Source organism: Anser anser (assembly GCF_964211835.1).
Source record: "Anser anser genome assembly, chromosome: 15".
Classification (NCBI taxonomy): domain Eukaryota; kingdom Metazoa; phylum Chordata; class Aves; order Anseriformes; family Anatidae; genus Anser; species Anser anser.
Genome location: NC_139736.1, coordinates 12,273,789 through 12,287,403, shown reverse-complemented (window position 1 = coordinate 12,287,403; position 13,615 = coordinate 12,273,789). Strand labels below are relative to the sequence as shown.

The 13,615-nt window shown below is 51.2% G+C and overlaps 1 protein-coding gene across 7 annotated transcripts in view; it reads right to left on the bottom strand.

The window, feature by feature from the left end:
- The window catches only part of DNAAF8 (dynein axonemal assembly factor 8), a 107,349-nt gene that overhangs the window by 4,793 nt on the left and 88,941 nt on the right, over window positions 1-13,615 (bottom strand). For 6 of the 7 annotated variants that reach the window (XM_083800247.1, XM_083800252.1, XM_083800251.1 and 3 more), the window contains 3 exons: window positions 13,068-13,153; window positions 9,027-9,096; window positions 4,963-5,088 (listed from right to left, as the gene is read on the bottom strand). In XM_083800247.1, coding sequence (XP_083656373.1) covers window positions 5,011-5,088; window positions 9,027-9,096; window positions 13,068-13,153 — 234 coding nt within the window. In that variant the 3' untranslated portion in view covers window positions 4,963-5,010. Of the gene's footprint in view, window positions 1-348; window positions 5,089-9,026; window positions 9,097-13,067; window positions 13,154-13,615 lie in introns of those variants that run through there. The other variant, XR_014572797.1, reaches the window with a different exon arrangement.

The following is a 13,615-nucleotide window of genomic DNA, read 5'->3' as shown; positions in this document are numbered from 1 at the left end:
CGTTAATAAACAGTGAATCGACGGCTAGCGGAGCCCGGCTCTAAGCCCTCTGTAACACCCCAGGGGTTTAAAGGCACCCCGAAAATGTCTGCAACATGCGTAAGATGGCCGTTGGCTGTCTTGTAGCCCTGAAGGTACCGCACGGGAAGGAAACGTCAGGATTAAAGGCTGCAGATGAGACACGAGGGCGGCTGCGCCCCCGCAGAAGGCAGCGGTAGCTGAGCGGCCGGGAGCTCCCCAGTGGCCTCACGCTGTGCTTCACAGGGGACGAGGACTCCCAGGGGAGGAGGGCTCCGGGCTCCAGCCTACACTGGCTGCACGCAGGCCCCTTGGGGCCACAGGAGGATCACAACTGGCAGCGATGGAAACTTGCTGATCTCGCTAGAGGCAAGAGCCCGCCATCCCCCGGGGTCTCAGTCTCGGGAGGCTCCCGCTGGAACAAGGCCGACATCGGGCACACGACAGGCACACCGTTGGGGCGCAGAACCCCCGGGCCCGCCCGCTGCCCGCAGAGCAGCCGGCACAGCCCCAGGGCAGGGACAAACCGGCCGCCCTCCGGCACAAGGGCAACCGGCGGTGCCGTTGGCTCGCGGCCACGCCAGCGCCAGGCTCCTGCGTGACCCAGTTCCAGCAGTTGAAAGAGCCTGGAGCTGGTATTTCTGCCCGAGCCATCCGCTGCTTCAAACACTTTAATTACCCACATCTGAGTCATCCCCGGCCCTGCTTTATCAAAGCTTGCAGCCTTGCAGACAAATCGCCCTTTGTGCTCCTCCAGCCCCTTGGCCACGGGGAATTGCCAAGTGCCAATTAATCAGCAGCTCCCGCTGCGACAGGCCCCGGGGGAGAGGAGATCAAGAGGGGACATTGCCCGCCCGGTGTGGCGGTGCTGGTCCCACCCCGGGATGGGGACGGGGACAAACACGCTCCCCGCAGCACAGCCCGAGCAGGACACGCTGCCGCCGTCACACCACGCACGCAGGGACCAGCCCAGGCCTCCCCTCGCTGCAGAGCCAAGTAGGGCAGGGCAGGGGGTCTGCGGCCGCAGGAGCCCATGGGGTGACCCACGGGCTCTGCCCGCCTCCCCGTTCTGCCCCGTAAATGCCATGGCGGTGATTCACCGGGGGAGGCTTAAACCTCCAGTTCACCCCAGCACCCGGCCCCAAGGCCGTGGGGGGAGCAGGGCTGTGGCTGTGCCACCCCCAGCGCCGCGCAGGTCCCCGTCTTTCCTCTGCTGCCCGCAGGAGCAGCCGCAGCAGAAGGGAGGATGCAGGCAGCAAGCGAAGGCAGTGTCGTGTCCAACACGCCTCCGGGGCCACATCTGCTGATAATGGAATGTGAAGCCAGTAGCAAGGGCAACCTAAAATAGCAAGATGCTGCTGCAAGCAGCAGAGCCCTGGCACGGCCGCGCAGCAGCCCCCAGCCCACCTCCGGAGCTGGTTGTGGGCCTCTAGAGCTGAGATCGGTGCCCAATTGCTCAGCTGTGCTGGTGCCACCCACAGGCAGGGCAGCAAGTCCCCGCACGCTGTCTGAGCAGTGATGGGAGACCTGCCGGGTGCTCTGCAGGGCTCACGTGCACAGGGCTGGAGCAGAAACTATTTGGGTGAATAAAAGTAAATGTTAAATAAAAAGAACTCATTCTGGCCCAAATCAAATCCACACGTTTGTTTTAGGGGGTTGCCTCAGTTCCAGGTGTCACATTTTCAATCCTGCTTCGTTCAGCTGAAGTAGGATGGAGAGGGGACACCAAAGTAAAATATCTGCAAGTTTTGTTTTGAGGTTATCCATTTTAATTTGGGTTCTTCCTTGTCATTTTACTTCGGGGGGCAGAAGAATCAGTTTGGTCACTTTGCAAAGCCCCCGAGCAGCTGCCAAACCTGCACGTGGTGGCTGAGAAGGGGTCAGCGTGGAGACATGGCCGCCTCGGCTCGGGGCCGAGGGGGACGCCGTGAGCTAGAAACCCGTGACACGAGCGCGGCTCTCTGCTGCCTGCGCCCACCCTGGCGGACACGCGCCCAGCACCTCCGCTCCCCTCAGCGTGCCGATGTGCTCTGTGCTGCAGCAAAGGGCTCCCATGAGACCTCCCGAGCCCTCGGCGTGCAGCTCGCTGTTGTTAGCGGGTGCGCGCACCCACCGCGCAGCCCCGTCCCTTTGCCGGTATCACCAAAAGCCACCGTCACAAACCGAGCTCAGTCTGGGGACGTCGGCTTCTCGGGACGAATAAGCACGACGGAAGGAGACAGCGCGCAGGCACCCGATGGTACTGGGGGGTGTGGAGCTGCTCCATACCCCGAGGCACCCGCGTACCACAGGGAGGTGACGACAGGGCTGGGGCACGCTGGGGAAATGGGAGATGGGCACAGGGTGCTGCGTTCCCGTCTTCCTCATTGCAGGCCCCTAAGGAGTTAACACCAAATGCCACCTACTGTATTTTCTCTCTCCTCCATTGAGGCAGCTCTGACACTGGCAGCAGAACAATGCTAAATTCTGATTAGCTCTGGTTTTCCAGCAAGAGGGGAGGCACGAGAGGGTGGGGAATTAATACTATTCTGCATAATTTTTAATCTAAATTCCATTTCTTTTCTTTTCTTTCTCTAGGAAGCAAACAATCTAGGGGGTTTTGTACTCAATTTCTTGCTTTCATAATCTAAATGAATTGTTTGCAAGTAGGAGCCAGCTGCAAAGCTGGCAATCTCAGATCAAATCTGCCTTTCTCCTAGTTCTAGCAGTCATTAATTTGCTCCTCAGCGCTGATTAGCTAATCCTGGCTGCCTTGTGGCAGTTTGCAGGAAAACACTGGGCGAGCTGCGGCTCCGTTTGCCAGAGCTGACGGCGGGGCGACGGGATTGATTCCTGCAGGGCCCACGGTGCTCCGGGCTGTCAGCTCTCCGGAGAGGAGTGGGGAGCTCTGGGAGGAAAGGCTGGTGAGGTTATTTATGGAATCCTGGCATTTTGGAAATATCAGAGGATGATGCTTTCCCCTGCTCTGTGCAGGGCGTGCTTGTTTGTTACACCGAGACCAATTAGCTGGGCTTTAAAATTGGGATTGTAGACAGGGCTACAGCATCTCTCAAAAATCCCCAGGTGCTGCCCCATTTCTGCGATGTGGCTGGTGTGCCTGGGGGATGCGGCAGTGCCATGGGTGGGAAACTGAGGCACAGTCCTGGGGTGTCTGCAGATGGGGGCTGACAAAGAGCAAGCCTCCACGGTGGGGCTCTCTGGAAGTGGGTGAGGTACTGGGTGATTGTTGTGCCAGGCCCTGGTTTATTATGTGGCCTAATGCTGTTGCAGTCCCACGTGCTGGTGTGACAGCCGACTGGGCCAGGGGTGTCCCGAGGCGGGACATGGCCTCCCTGGGCTGACTGCTGCCGGTCACAGGAGCATCACCTCCTGACGTGTGAGTCCCCCAGGCTCAGGGAAAGGGGCTGTGCAGCTCCCCGTGATCCCATTTCTCAGTTTTTTTCAGATCGAATTCCCCAAGTGCTGGGGGTGGATCCTTTTAATTTTCATTTGTTTCAAGGCTGTACGTGGCTAATAAGCACGACAGGAGTGTGCCTGGAGTGCAGGAAAATGGCCTACTTAGCTGCAGGAGCAGAGCAGGCTTTTTGGTCACGCTGAGCCCTGGGGGCTCAGGGCACGTGATTTCTTGAGCTTTTCTTCAGCAGACAGGCAGTGCCACCACAAAGCCCGAGCAGTCTCTGTCCAGGCAGAAGGGCGCTGGGGAGCAGAGGCTTGCAGGGTACTCGCAGTCCTGACACCAAACTGCTGCGTGAGGTCTGGGTAGGCAACCTGTCCTTGCCTCCCCGCCTCCAGCTGCCAGTGCAATCTCTTATCGCTGTGTAAACGTAGCTTAGAGAAGGGGAAGGACTGGGGCAGGGGTATCACCAGCCTGAGGAAGCAGAGCACGCAGTGCCAGACCTCAAACTACTTTTGAACTTACTGGAAACTTCCAGCCTGGTTTGGAAGGGGACAGAGATCTCAGAGGTGTTCTGTCTCACAATCTGCGTGAGCGATGGCTGCGAGGAGGACTTGCACCAGGCTCTTGTGGAGGGAAAGGCTCTGCGTGGGACGGGCTCACCCTGCCAGCAGCAGCCAGAGGTGGCTGGCCAGCCAGCTGCATGCCACGCCGCATTAACACCACCTGGAGGTGACCCAGGGACTGTTGGTGCCACGACCGCAACATCTGCACAAGATGCACGTGCATTTGTTAAGTCTGCCTCAACGGGGCAGATGGGAACAAGAGGCCTGCTGGGCTGAGAATTCTTCCCCAAAGGAGCTGAATTTGCCCAGAAGGTCCCCAGAAGACTGACAGTCTTCGCGTTAAAGCCGGCCACCTTGCCAGAGAGCTCACCGAAAGGACTTGGCAGAGGAGGCGTAGCACTAGATCAGCGTTTGCTGGGGCGCAAGGAACACGGGGCAGTGCTGAGCGCCCACAGGTGAGCAATGAGCTGGGGCTGGGCAGAGATGGCTGGTAACAGGGCTGCCAGAGCAGAGACAGCTTTTTATTTAATGGCTCTACCTGGTGTGCTCAGCTCTCCAGGGATCCAACCTTCCCTCCACCTATTTCCACGTTACTTACTGTGGTTTTATCTCTGGTTCAAAGACCACAGTAGCAGCAGAACATGGAGTCTTGTCTCTTGGGCCTGAGGAAGATGGGAGTCCCCAAGTGCCTGAGAGCCAGCAGCGAACCTCTGCCTCTGTGCTTGCCTCCTGATCCTTTTCCCAGCCAGAACACTCCGAACCTTGCTCCACAAATGCAAGCAGATTGCCTGAGAATGCACTCCGCTAGAAAGCACAGCTACAGTTCAGAAAGATTTGTTCTTGGGCACTGATTCTTCCTCCCACAAATCTCATTTATCTTACTGATGCTAATACCATGCTTCAGCCTTGGTTTTAATGACAAACAAATCTTAGTACTCTTGGAGGCTGGGAGCCCCCTTGGTGTCCGTCTGCACAGATACCCACCACAATGGCATCCACCCCTGTGCTGCTTGGCGGCGCTGACCGTCTTGGCTAGCTGTCCTGGGATTCAATGCGGTGGATGCTGTCAGACGTCAGGGAGTCAAAAAGACAACAGAGCAGCTCTTTAGCCTGCGGAGAAAAGAAGGAAGGTATTGGGCGTAAGCGGTGATTTCTGTGCATTGCAAAGAAACTTCTTTTCAGAGGTAGGTTTCCTGTGCATGGCGCAGGCAGGCAGCATAGTGAGGGGATTTACCATGTAGCGGTGTTGTGGATTGGATTAATCCCTGCACAGAGGTAGCTACGAGCATCCCACAGCAGGAAATGTCTGCTGGTTGTTACAACTGCTTGGCCATTCTCAAGATCCACATTTTCAGGAAATTGAAAACGAGTATCACGTGAAGTGCCAAGTGGGACTCCCCACTCCAAATCTGACTCCCTCCCCCTGGCTGCTTCTGCCTCACCTTCCCAAATCTCACCCCTGGAATCACAGAACGTCCCGAGCTGGAAGGGACCCACAAGGATCATTGAGACCAACCCCTGACTCCACACAGAACGACCCAAAAACCTGACCCGATGTCTGGCAGCGCTGTCCAAATGCTCCTTGAACTCCTGCAGGCTCAGTTCCCTGACCATGTCCCTGGGGGGCCTGTCCCAGTGCCCGACCACCCTCTGGGTGCAGAACCTTTCCCTAACACCCAGCCTGACCCTCCCCTGTCCCAGCTCCATGCCGTTCCCTCGGGTCCTGTCGCTGTCCCCAGAGAGCAGAGCTCAGCGCCTGCCCCTCTGCTCCCCTTGTGAGGGAGCTGCAGGCCGCCATGAGGCCTCCCCTCAGCCTGCTCTGCTCTGGGCTGAGCAAACCAAGAGACCTCAGCCACTCCTCATATACCTTGCCCTCTAGACCTTTCACCATATTTGTAGCCCTCCTTTGGATGCTCTCCGATATTTTACGCCCTTCTCATACTGTGGTGCCCAAACCTGCACGCAGTGCTCGGGGTAAGGCCACACCAAGCAGAGCAGAGCAGGACGAACACTCCCTGACCGGTGCAGTGCTGGCCTCAGTGCACCCCAGGACACAGTCAGCCCTCCTGGCTGCCAGGGCACGCTGCTGGCTCAGGCTCAACTTGCTGTCAACCACAGCCCCCAGATCCCTCTTCTGCAGGGCTGCTCTCCAGCCTCTCATCCCCCAGTCTGCACGTACAGCCAGGGTTGCCCCTTCCCAGGTGCAGAATTTGGCACTTGCTCTTGTTAAACTTCATGCTGTTAGTTCACGTCGTCCTGCACAGCTCTTTGGCATGGTGGCTTCAGAGATAAGGTGGCCAGCTTAGCAGCAAGACCTGTGTGACCTGCCTGCTGTTCTGACTGTGCTGCTGAACAGCATGTTCCCCCATAGCATTAAACATGCCGTGCTGACAGTCCACCCCATGCAGCCCTTGCATCCTCCTCCTGCCACTACTCTGCCTCTCCTCAAAGCTGCTTCTAGGACTCTTATAGGACTGCAGCCCTCCTGCCGAGGGGCTCAGGATTGTGCCAAGAGTGCCCAGGATGTGTTTTGCCTGTGTTGCTCTGCTCCACTCCCAGGTTTTGGCCGTCTCTAAAGGGAGGGAGGTGCTGGTAGCTGCTGACATCTGCTTGAGGGCTCCAGGCGGAGCAGAGGGATTAGCACTCCCTGTCAGCAGAGGCTCAAACACACATCCGTGGGCTGCTGCTGAGGAATGCGCAGAGACCCTGCTGTCTCCTCTTCTGACCCACTAATGGTGGCAGGTCAGTGACGTACTGCACCACCGCTGAGGGACAGCCACCCTGGCCTCATGGCCTTGTCCCAGCTGCAGTACAGGGAGCTGCATGCAAGGAGAAACTCTGCCAAGCCACAGGACATCTGAGTCCTGAGGTATCGTAATGCTGTTTGAACACAGCACTCCTTGACTGCTCTGTTCTCTGGAGAGATTCCAGCCCTGTCCAGATGCGGGGACAGCTGAGACCATGTCACAGAGGCCCACTGGAAATTCCAGCCCCTAATGGTGACACCAACAAAAAGTGGCTCTGTCACTTCCAGATGTGTGGTCTGTGTGTGCTGAGATAAGCTTGTGTGGGGAGCAGGCATCTGCAGGGACACTGCATGAGGATAAGGCACTTCCAAAGCGTGAATTCATCTGTTCCTAAGGTCAATGTTTCAAATAGGGCAGATGAAACGTGCTATAAAAATGCTTGCTTCTCTCAGCAGCTACAGAAGGAGGCAAGACAACTAGCCCAGACACAGATTTCAGCACTCAAACAGTCCGCATTTGGAAATCTGAATTCTCATCCCATTGCCTAGTCCCAAATCACACAGGGAGCAAGTATGAAATTCCTTTTCACTTCCATGGCTTGACTCCACCAGTGAACAATACAGCTATGCTCAAACCGTAAGGATTTGAAATCCATGTTCACTTAACCCTCTTGAACTTTGCCTGATATCATGTTGATGCTCATTAGCTTTGACCTGGAAAGCCTAGCTGACATTTCATAAACTCATTAGCACGAGATCAGAGGATCAAACATGGTTTCTAGGGACATCCTTTGAGTTACAATCACTCCCCAGTGAGCTTGCTCCTCAGATCTTGCTCTGTGATTTCTAAACCCACCCTGAACTATGGAGCAAAAGGCCCCTTTGAAAATAAACACCACTTGCTGCTGTGCTTCTTGCAACCCACGCTGAGAAGTGCTGCAGCCACCACTGTCCCAGGGCTAGACATGTGGTCTAAGCTCTGAACTGCTGTGAATAGCCCCTGCTTCCAGCAATGCCAGAGGGATTTGATTCAGCGGCCCAGACTGCTAAAAGCAGGGAAAAGGGCTGAGCGTATTTGCTTTTTATCTTATCTATCACAGAAAGTACTATAAACCTCGTTCTGATAGGCTGATTCTCCATGGCCGTGAAGCAGAAAGGATTTTGTGTCAGCCAGAGATATGCAATGTCCTTTTCAAAGCAAATCAGAAGCCAGCCTGGACTGGCTGCCCTGTCACATTACTTGGCAACAGACGGGCACCCTGGCAGCAGTACGCGCTGTGCTATGACAGCCTTGCAGCTATCGCAGAGTTGTGCAGGCAGACCTTCCAGGCACTGCAGCACATACAATCCCAGCTAAACCAAGGGAGAAGCTCGCTGCGCCTTAGAGAAAGCTGCTGAAAACAGCAGCTGTGAGACTTTTGGGAAGTTTGGGGTAGTCTTGCTTGTGTTACAGGCAGGAACGCAGACTTCAAAGAGGGCTCTGTGTCTTTTAAGGTTCAATCCTTGGAGCACTGGTACTGAAGGCAGCAGCTCTGCAACATTATAGGAAGTTACAAACACATCTAACTCTCTTAGATGAGACCAAAATGGATCCACAGGAGAGGCTTGCCTACTTGCTACCCTTTCTCATTCTCCCAAATTCTTTTTCTACCTCCTAGTCCTAACTCTTCAGGTACTGCCTTCTGTATTTGTTTCATACTAACCTTTGATGATTACAGACAGAATTTTAAAGATATTTGTTTGGTTTATTTCCATTAAGTGCTCAAATGTCTTTAAAAACTGGGAACTTAGTGCTTCCTTTCTCGGGGGGAACTACTGAGAGAAGACTCAGCCAGCCCATCCGTGGAATGGCTAATGGTTTAGTTTCTCATTTTCCATTTGGATTGGGCTTCTGAAACATGACTTCTAGAACATAGGACACGTGACAGCTTGGCAGTAGGGCTGAAGGAACATTTTCTGTCTTATTTTTGATGAAATATCGCAGATATCTTACTAAGTGTTGATTCTTCATAAAAAAAGTAACTGACATCTACAGAAAATATTGAATTTTTATCAAAATCTCCAAATATTTTGATTCAAAGTAGTGCTGCTGGTGTAATGTGGAAGACAGTCTGACGGGCTTTTGGTCCTACCTGCCATCATGCACTGAGCTCTCAGTACAAGCCAAGGCTTGGGGCTGTCATGAAGCAACATTTATGTCTCACACAAGTTGAAATTTTCTTTTAAAATTCAATCGATTTGGACAAGTTTCATTCACCACAGGAGCACAAAAGAACATATATTTGTATTATAAACTACTTGCCTGTTTCTCATTTTGGGGATAAAGGAGATGCTGTGCAGTGTCCAGTAGCGACTGCTTCTGCCAACAGACACTGGGGGTAAAGAAAAAGAGAAGCCAGTGTTACTTCGCCATCTAAGCTGTCGGAGACTGCTGATGACCTAGCTTTAAGGAGATCTATGCTTAGTGCCAGCAGCTCTGGCCATGTGCATCTGTTACTGAACTTCTTTACACAGACAAATCCTGGGTTTTACAAAGCTTTGTATAAATGGATTTGGATTCTTAAAATGTAAGCCTCCAAACAAACAGTAATGACCTGTTGCATAATGGGGTCTCTAGGGCAGTGGGAAATGCACATACATCTAGATATTTAAGGTCTCTGCAACGGCGTTTTTCTCAACTAATATAATCTCTGTGTTTTTCCAAAAACCTAGGACTTTCTAACCTGCCTTTGACAACAGGTCTGCTTCACTAGACCTTGTTTTGCTTGGTCTCCCTCAAGCCACATGAGTTGACCACAAGACACAGGCAAGAGAGATTTAAAGGCAAGATACAAATTTCAAAATTGCCTTTTTAACTAACTCCATGCACAGGCAGAGTCTTCAGCTTCTGGAACCACTCGCTACTGCCATATCCAGGTATTGTGCTTGGCAACAGTTTTCCCTTCAGTGGTTTTCAACAGCTCCAGGATTTTACATCTCGTGCGTTCATCTTTTGATTTCTACACCTCCTTTCCCTCCAAAGCCTCCAGAGATGAGCTTCCTATAGGGATAACATCACTCCCTGCTAACAGCAATTAACATTTGGTAAGAATGTTTCATCAGACAGAATAACATCCAGCTAAGTTCCTTAACACTTGGTGTTTGTTCTGATTGCACTGCATTATCTAAAAACGGGAAGGTATAGGGTCTAGTCTGCACTCTGATTTTCTTCCAATATTGCTACGTTTTCTGTGAGCTCTGGTCAAACACTGCTTGCTGAGTTCCACACGTTGTTAACTAGACGAATTTCTAAAAACCCTACACAACATAGTTAGGTCCTAACAACCTTAGGAGCACCTCAAAGTACTTTTTAAAAGCTCAAATAACCATACAGGAGTAGTTTCTAGCATGGTCACTATAAAATATGTATCACTTATTACAGAACTAAATCTAGTTTGTCACGCATAAAAAGCGGAGCACGCCTTTCTTCTAGTAGTTGCTTTGAATCTACTTGTAAATTCTTCCCTCGGCCACCCTGCAGCTAGGAAGCCTGGCTTTAAAAACAAGTTACGACAGGATAAATTCAAACGTTATATATATATTGGAGATCTCGGCAACTGGATGCTAACAGAAGAAGAAAGATGTCTCACATCATTTTTCTTTGTCTGTGTGTCACTTCCTTCTCCTGATTCTCCCCCATCCCAGTCCCCACTGCTCCTAGGCTGTGCTTCAGCTTCCCCTCACCTCTTCCAAACACTTACATCACTCTGCCCTGTGAATTACCCTTGGCACCCTCCCAGATTCTTACTTTGGCTCTGTTCTTTGCAGTCAGCCAATCTCACGGGCTGCTTTTGTGCCCCCACCTGCATAAATTTTGTCCCCTTCTCTGTTCTTCCTGCCCTTTGGATCAGAAATAATCCATTTATAGACATCCAGAGAACAGAGCGCACAGGGTGGGCACTGCTGCTGAACACTAACCACTACACAGTTATGAGGATCTGTGTCTGTCTTTAAGGCAACTGCTCTGCGCAGCACATCCTCCAGTGACTGAATGTCTCCTTGATGTGCCACTGTTAGAGCTGGCTTAGGAAAGTTTTAATATGCTCTGAACTAAGAGCAGTTACACTGGCAGAGCCTGCATTGTTCCTCCCAATACCTGACTCCTCCTTCTTATCACAGCCCATCTCTGACATCATGTCCAGGCTTTCATACAGATGGCAATGTTTTCCCCATGGCACAGAGCCTAAGTGATGTGGCTCAGCTGTGAATCAGCTCCCGGGGCCACAAAACAATCTCTTACACCCTGGTGCTTCAGCAATGCAGCTGAAATGCAGGCCAGAGCCCGTGCAGGTAGTGGAACCCCGGCCTGCTGCAGTAAGGGTGAGATAAATACACAGCAACCTGTTCAGTGCAAGAGAGGTCACGTGGTTCCTGCTGATGGAGCCGTAAGTGTAATTAACCTCAGATGTTATTTTGAAATGTTTATAAACTAGGCAATGAAGATGCCTTAGCATGAAGTGTCCTTATGAGACACTAGCTCAGACTGGCTGCGTTTTCAAAGATATTTGCAAAGTTGATTTTAAACAGTATGATAGCTTATGGTAGAGTAAGCTTACCTGTTGGCTTAAGATGGTCTACCCAAAGATCAATGCCTCTCCACCTCCCCAACCTTAGGCAACACTTTGCTGCCCCTCCCTTCCACATACATCATTGATCATGAAGAAAAATATTATTCTTGTAGAGCAAGTTTTAAATGGCTGCAGGATCACCAGTTCTGGCACCAGGGCTAAAGGCAGAGCGGATCCTGCCATTTGGGAGTGCCTCTGTGATTTATGCACGTCTGTTTTGCAGTTTGGCAAGGACGTTTATGTGCTGTACAGGCAGCCATACAGGATGAGGGACACAGCTGAGACTGGCCTTGTCCACATCTATTCCTCCCCACTTCCCTCTCAGCCCCTGGGCTCACTGTGAGTGGTAGTGAGAAGCCACTGTGATGTCTGCTCTGTGGGTGCTGCCTCCAGACTGGCAATCTTAAAACACATCAAGTTAAACCTACAGAAGGGGGGAGCACTGTGTTACAGATTGTGTTATGCAGTGCCCAGACTCTGAAAGTCTTGGGAAAAAAAAAAATAGGGGGAGATGATGTATCGGCTTCCAGCCCTGCTGATGGCCACTCTCCCAGAACCCCCTTCAGCGGTGATCTTTGGGGCTCCTGATAGCTCACTTTTTCCTATAAAGCAGGAAAAGGGTGGAAGGAAACTCACTTGAAAGATCAGTTGCTCTTTGTTTCCCCTTAGTGCTGTACGTTGTTGGATGGAAGATTTAGGATGTGGCTCCCTAGGGTGGGATTTTAAACCAATAGGAGCAATATCCAAATTTTGTCATTAGCTTAACAGCATATTTGAAAATATGCTAAGAAATTTGTTCCACCTACCCTTCCCAAGTGCAGCCTTGTGGCTGAGCACCATAAAATTAGATCAAAGTATGAGAACTCCAAGATGTCTACCAATTCAAATGTTTGGATTTGATCACCTCGATGCTTGTAAACTCCAGCATCCTTGAATTCTTATTCCTGCCCATTGACAGTGTCTGGAAATCCTCCTGATGGAACAGCCAAAGTCATGGCAGCCTTAGTGGTGCGGCTGCTGGACTGCTCTATACTGATTGTGTCAGAAAACAGATTCTCTTGGCTTTCTTTCCCAGAGGAAACCATGTGCGTGAACTACACATCGCATTGCCAAATACCACCCCCTGCGCAAGGAAACTTTCCCTCTGGGAGACAGTGGGTTAATTGGCCTGATAATCATTCTATTTCGCTAATCAGTCCCTGTAGAGGGGTTCTGTTTGTTTTATCAGGCCTGTAAATCCTCTACCCAGCATTTCTGGTGATTTATTTAAGAGGCTGATTTTTGATTCTGCTCTGGTGTTTATTTTAAGCATTTTTTTTCATAACAAACACAGAATCTGCTAAGATATTTCTCCTAGGAATTCTATTGATTCAGCAGGTCTATTCCCAATGTGAGCCCTTATTTTAGAGAATTCCCTGTATTTGTGGAACAATGTTTCCAAGTCTTACAGACACTCCAAGTCCTTAACAAACAACACAACTCAGTATTTAACATCCTGAGTATGGGACACATGGACTTGAGACTAAGGAATGCTCTGAGATGTCAATAGATTAAAAACAACACAGCTTAGGATGAACACATTGCCTTTGAGTGGTACCTAACATCATGTGAGTCTAAACCACAAGAGAATTACAAAAATGAAGGTCAGCTGTCCTTGTTCAGATCACACACTCTCTGGTAGAGAGTTGAGACGGTGGTGAAAAAGTGCTGCTAAAGTGATATTGTTCCTCACTTACCTGTCCAGCAGGGAGTCGAAGCAAATGACCGCATTGTCTCGCTCTGCCGCTAACACCAGACACAAACCGTCCGTTAAAAGGGAACACTAAGGGAAGGAAGAACAGAGCTTTGGGTTGCTATCCACTTAAATAAGTCTGTAAGCCTCACTGATGAGCTGCTGACAGCACAGATAACTGGTTGTGTGCTGTGTGAGGGCAGGAAAGACACAAAGAGACAGATTCTTTCAAACTGAAAGAATATCACGTCTGAACTGTTAGTTAACCCATTCCTATGGCATGCTATTATTCCTGTTCTCATCCCTCGGAGTGAAAATAAGCAGGTTGCTTAGGTGTATTATTCCATCACTAAGTCTGCTGGAAGCAGGAATACGCAGATAACCGTAAATGTTTGAGATACTGTAGCAGAAACACTCATTACTTGAAGGAGCCCATCTTCCTTCTGGCAAGGGAACACAAATGCTGTAAGGTTCACCTTTGGCTCAGCAGTGCCAGACCCTCCTGGAGACATGCCAGCTCTGCCCAGAGTAATTCATCTCCAACAGGAGGAA